Source organism: Passer domesticus, chromosome 11 (assembly GCF_036417665.1).
Source record: "Passer domesticus isolate bPasDom1 chromosome 11, bPasDom1.hap1, whole genome shotgun sequence".
Taxonomy (NCBI): domain Eukaryota; kingdom Metazoa; phylum Chordata; class Aves; order Passeriformes; family Passeridae; genus Passer; species Passer domesticus.
In genome coordinates this window covers 31178295-31183958 of record NC_087484.1, presented here as the reverse complement: position 1 = coordinate 31183958, position 5664 = coordinate 31178295, and the positions used below count along the sequence as shown (strand labels likewise).

The window sequence follows — 5664 nt, the reverse complement described above, 5'->3', positions numbered from 1 at the left end:
CAGTAGCCCACAGTGTGATCCCAGTCACTCCCTTTCGACCCCACTATGATCCCAGTAAGCTCCAGTTGGATCCCAGTCACATGCCAGCCCTCCCAGTGTGGTCCCAGTATAATCCCAGTTGCTCCCAGTCAGGCCCAGTATGGGGGATGATGTGCAGGGTGTGTTCCCAGTCGCTCTCAGATTCTCCCAGTATCGGTCCAGTCCCTCCCAGTATGATCCAGAGATGAGCCCAGTGTGCTCCCAGTCCCTGCCAGTATGAACCAGTTGTGCTCCACCTGGTTCCAGTGGCTCTCTTTCACCCTCCCTTTGGTTCCAGTCACTCCCAGTATCTCCCAGTGTATGCCAGTCCCGTCCAGCATGTTGCCAGTCCCTCCCATTATTCCCCAGTATGATCCCATTTGCTGCCAAGCACTCCCAGTCAGCCTCAGTGCAGTGGCACTCACTGCCAGGATGATCCCAGTCACCTCCAGCGTGATCCCAGTTGATCCCAGTAGAAGCCCAGTTGTTTCCAGTCACTCCCAGCATGCAGCCAGCCACTCCCAGTTGCTCCTGTCATGATCCCAGTTGCTCCCAGCTGCTCCCAGTCACCCTCAGCATAATCCCAGTCACTCCCAGTAGATCCCATTTGCCCCTAACATGGTCTCAATTGCCTCTGCAGGCTCCTGCTCACTCCCCGTATGACTCCAGTATGATCCCAGAACAAGCCCAGTACAGTCCCAGTCACTCCCAGTATGATCCCAGTATGATCCCAGCAGAGCCCAGTCCCTGGCAGTGCTGCCAGCGCTGGGATCCCGCAGCCCTCTGTGCGTTCCCCCCTCCCGGCTGTGCCGAGAGGAGCCCCAAGGGCCGGCAGTGCCCAGGCAGGCTCCCCAGCAAGGCCCAGTTTGGATGTGGGGCCCCCAGTTGTCGCAGTTTGCCTCTCCTTTTGCCCGGGCCGGCTTCCCCCCTTCTCCGCAGCGGCCGGGAGCAGCCGAGAGCCCCGCGCTGCCCGTGCCGAGCTGTGCCGGCTCCAGCCCCGCTCCTGCCGCGGCTGCGAGGGCTCCGGGAACGGGGCAGCGAGGGGGTCGCTGCTGATGCGGGAGGAGGAGGAGGGAGCCAAGGGCAGGGATGAAGGAGGAGGCGGGATTAGGGAGGAGGAGGGTGGGAGGGGAGATGGAAGAGGAGGGGGAAGGCGGAGAGAGAGCAGCCACAGAAGGAGAAGGAGGTGTGGTTAGGGAGGAGAAGGATTAGGAGGAGGCGGGGGGATGGAATAGGAGAAGGGGCAGGAAGAGGAAGAGGAGGGACAGAGGCAGATCAAGGCTGAGCAGCAGGAAGCACGCGGTCGAGCCCTCCGTGCATTCGCAGCCCCCACCTGTGGGATCATCGCCCCCCATGGCGCAGGTGAGCGGGGAGGGGGAGCTCGGCCCAGATATCCCGGGGGGTCCCTGGGCTGGGATGTTTTGGGGGGATGTTAGGAGAATGAAGAAGTGCAAGGCTGAGCGGAAAAGGCCCCTCGGGGGGACATCGGGGGGTGGCGGTGGCGGCTGGCGGCAGAGGCAGCCTGGAGGAGCAGAGCCCTGTGTCCCCCAGGAGCCCAAAGTGGGGAGCCCAGAGAGGGGGGAGCGCCGCCATGGGCGGGAGCCTGCAGAGGCTGGAGAGGGGCAGGGGGGACTCCTTGGAGCCCCTGCAGCCCGGAGCAGAGAATGAGGGGAGCAGGGAGCCCAAAAGGGAGCCCAAAAAGCCCCGGCATCCCTGAATGGGGAGCGAAGAGGGGGCAGCTTTTGGGATTGCTGGGACTGCCAGCAGGCTGGGGAGGGCGGGCACCGAGGAGAAGGGGGACCCCCAATGCAAGCGTGACCCCAGCAGCTGGGACAGGGGGAACCCTGAACACCAAAGGGGAGGGAGCAGGGGTGGGGAACTCCTGGGAGGCTTTTTCACGGCTGAATCTTGGTGTTTGGGAGGTTTTTCTGGAGCCTAGGTCGCTGGTGACTTGTAGAGATGGACTTGGGCAGAGAGACCTTCAACCTCAACGTGCTCATCCCTTGTTTTCCCCAAATCAGGATTTCCCATTGCCAGTTCTTGTGAGGCAGTGAGGAAGAGGAAGATGTCCCTGGACACTGAGGCAGGTGAGGAGGAAGTCAGTGCCCCTTCCTCCCTCTCTCCTGCTCCATCTCCCAGCCCAGCACAGCAGAACCTCGTGGCAGAGGCCGTTTTGAGCGGCTCCACGGCGCAGGAACCCAACAGGGAGGAAAAGCCCCGGAGATGCCGCACGAGGAGGGGCTGCAAACGCAGATGGCGGGGATCTGAGGGGGAAAGAGCCAGCCTGGGCCGGGAAGGCGGACGGAGATGGAGCCAGAGCTCGGAGCTGGTGGTCCGTGAGGAGGTTGCTGATGGGGAGAAGCCTCACAAGTGCTTGGAGTGTGGGAAGAGCTTCAGGAGGAACTCCGAACTGATCAGGCACCAGAGGAGCCACACTGGAGAATGGCCCTACGAGTGTGATCAGTGCAGGAAGAGGTTTCCGAGCAGCTCTGATCTCCTCAGGCACCAGCGCACGCACACAGAGGAGAGGCCCTTCCGCTGCCCCGACTGCGGGCAGGGCTTCAGGCAGAACTCCCATCTTGTCAAGCACCGGCACATCCACACTGGGGAGAGGCCCCACGAGTGTGAGGAATGTGGGAAGAGCTTCAGGCAGAGCTCCACCCTGATCCAGCACCAGAGGATCCACACTGGGGAATGGCCCTACGAGTGTGGGGAGTGTGGGAAGAGATTCAGACATCTCTCCAGCCTGATTGTCCACCAAAAGATCCACACTGGGGAGAGGCCCTACGAATGTTCCAAGTGTGGGAAGGGGTTTCGGATCCGCTCCCATCTCCTCCGGCACTATCAGAGTCACACAGAGGAGAGGCCCTTCTGCTGCCCCGACTGCGGGAAGGGATTCAGGCACAACTCCACCCTCGTCAGGCACCGGCGCATCCACACCGGGGAGAGGCCCTACGAGTGTCCCCAGTGTGAGAAGAGCTTCTCCAGGAGCTCTCACTTGACCCAACACCAACAGAGGCACCGGTGAGGGAAGGCCTGCGAGTGCCCCGAGCGCGGGAAGAGCTTCGTGCGCTGCTCCAGCTCCATCCCCCACTGCAGGAGCCATGCTGGGCACAGCCCTGGTGACCCACATTCCCTCTTGGGAACACACCTGGCTGCTTGTCCTTTTGGTTTGGCCTTGATTTTCTTCTGATTCATCTTTATCCCTTAAAAACAGCCCAAACTGGGTTAAATGCAAGAAACTGATTAAAAATGTCTATAGTCCCACCATTGCAGAGGTGTTTGAGGAGCAATTTAGGATTTGGGGACACATGCTGTGTGGAGTGCCCCTGTTGCTAAGAGGCAGGAATTTGATTTCACCCTTCTTGTGTTGCTATGAACTCCTCCCTTGACCTAAACCCCAGCTCCACCTTTGGGATATCCTATAAAACCCCCCCGGCCCTGCCTTCTCCCTGTCTTTTGGGGTAAGAAATGGATTCTGGAGCTTTCTGAAACCAAGACCCGTCTCGTTTGCTCCCGGCACCGGCAGCTGCAGCCTCCCTGGGCACCATGGACTCTGGAGACTGGGGGCAGCCAGTGAGGGCAGGTCCTGGATTGCAAGCTAAGTGTGTGTTCTGTTTGCCATCTGTCAGAGGTGGGGCACTTATCTTCTGTACATTGGGCAGTTTATCTCTTCCACAACCAATCCTCCCTCCAGGAGATAGCTTCTGTCAATAATTATTAATTACCTTCTGTTAATGGGCCATTGAGTGCTACTGCATGGCTGATAAAATGACATCATGCCACTGGGAGATGCTCTGCCCAGCGGGAGGAGCCAAGCATTTCTTCCTGGATAGAATCTGAGTTTGGAACATTGCAGCAGCCTTTTCCCACTGGATTGCCAGAGGATCAACCTTTTCCCACTGGATTGCCAGAGGATCAACCTTTTCCCACTGGATTGCCAGAGGAAGACCAGGCCCTTCTACACCACCACTGCACCTTCAGAGGAAAACTCCACCCTTCTCCAGGATCCCTGCTCCAACAGAGCCACACCTGTCACTGCAGGAGGGCTGCAGCCACCATTCAATGGGACTGCTGCCAACACCCTGACCCACAGGGTGTCAGGTTGTATTCTGACTTTGTCAGTGGTTTTTTTTTTTTTTTCGGTTTGTGCTATTGCATTTATATTTTTCATTTTTCCTAAAAAGGAACTCGTATTTCCATAGCTTTGCCTGAGAGCCCCTTAAGTCAGAATTATAGCAATTCAGAGGGAGGGGGTTTAGTGTTTCCATTTCAGGGGAGGTTCCTGCCTTCCTTAGCAGACACCTGGCTTTCCAAACCAAGACAGGACAGCACGACCGGCACCCCGTAAGTCACCCCCCGATGGCCACACCTTGTGGGACCCCCATCTTAAAGAGGAAGACCCAAGAGCACCAATTCAAGAGGCCAGGTTTGAAACATAAATTTAAGGAAGTTAGACATTTTAGAGGAGCTAAGATTTTAGTTAGAGATAAGCTTTATTGGAGTTAATGAAAATAAACAGGTAGGTCTTGATGAAGTTAAGAGTTAGTAATTAACTAATAACGGCTTGCTTGTCAACACAATGTTTGGTTAGCTGGGTTTATAATGAAGAATATAGAAACTGACAGATAGCTTTTAGGAACATAAGACAATTGTGGGCCTCCTGTGTTCTGAAACCAATTGAAGACAGAGAATGGGAGTTCTACCAAGGGTTCATTTGTCATATTTGCATTGAAAAGGTAGAAAGGTCAGAATGAGGAAGACTTCATTTACTTCCTCATTTTGGGATCCTCCCCATGAAAGGGATCCCGATCCATTTCAAAGAACACACTACGCATGCTTAATAGATTTTGAACTAATTAGCATATGAAACAGGGAATGGGATGTACCAAAATTATGAATATGTGTTTGTACTTTGGGTATTCAGTAGTTGTATGGATGACAGGACTCTGTAATCACCTGTAAATTGCAGCGTGTATTTGGGAGCTATCCCACACGCCGCCCGGCATCGCAATAAACATACACTTTCTAACTTTAAACTGTTTAGAGAGTTTTTGTCTGTCACAGTTGGATATCGGTGCTAGATCAATATCCATATTTTTTTAATAAATCACTTTGGTGACTGCAGCAGGACATACTGCACTCTCTGGCCGTGTGGCCAGTGGGGGTCCGGGACCCCTCTGGGCGCCCACCCAGGAATTTCTGGGAAGGGGGATGCTGTGATCCTGCTGCCTACGTGGGGAAAGACCAGGACCTGCTGGAACCACGGACAAAAGGTATGTTTCTCTTTAGGGAAAGGTACCTTATGATATCAGCAGTTAATAGGACGCGGGATTCGTCCCGCCTCAGTGGTCTGGTAACCCGTGTGCCGCAGTGGGGACCAGGGCTCTGGTAGTCCGTGTCTCCTAGTGGAGACAATGGCTGTGGTGTTGTGAATTTGGATTGGAGCAGGGGTGGCTCTGGTTTCAGTTTGTAGTTTAAAGGTGCACCTCAGTGACTCATCATTTGGGTGGTTAGTTCAAATTTTTGGGCTGCAAAGGGTCCCATTGTGGGTGGCAGACAATCCTGGTTGTGCCCCCAGCGTTGTGTGTGTGTGTGTGTGTTGTAATCGGATCCGTGTTTGTTTGGTGATTTTGTGTGTTTAGG

General features: G+C 55.4%; 1 protein-coding gene across 1 annotated transcript; it reads left to right on the top strand.

The window, feature by feature from the left end:
* Positions 1-1134: 1134 nt before the first annotated feature.
* LOC135278269 (zinc finger protein 239-like) lies at positions 1135-5057 on the top strand. The gene is made up of 2 exons (XM_064384824.1): positions 1135-1380; positions 2040-5057. The coding sequence occupies exon 2, from the start codon at positions 2084-2086 to the stop codon at positions 3044-3046; it is 963 nt and encodes a 320-aa protein (XP_064240894.1). The 5' UTR covers positions 1135-1380; positions 2040-2083; the 3' UTR covers positions 3047-5057.
* The last annotated feature ends 607 nt before the right edge of the window (positions 5058-5664 follow it).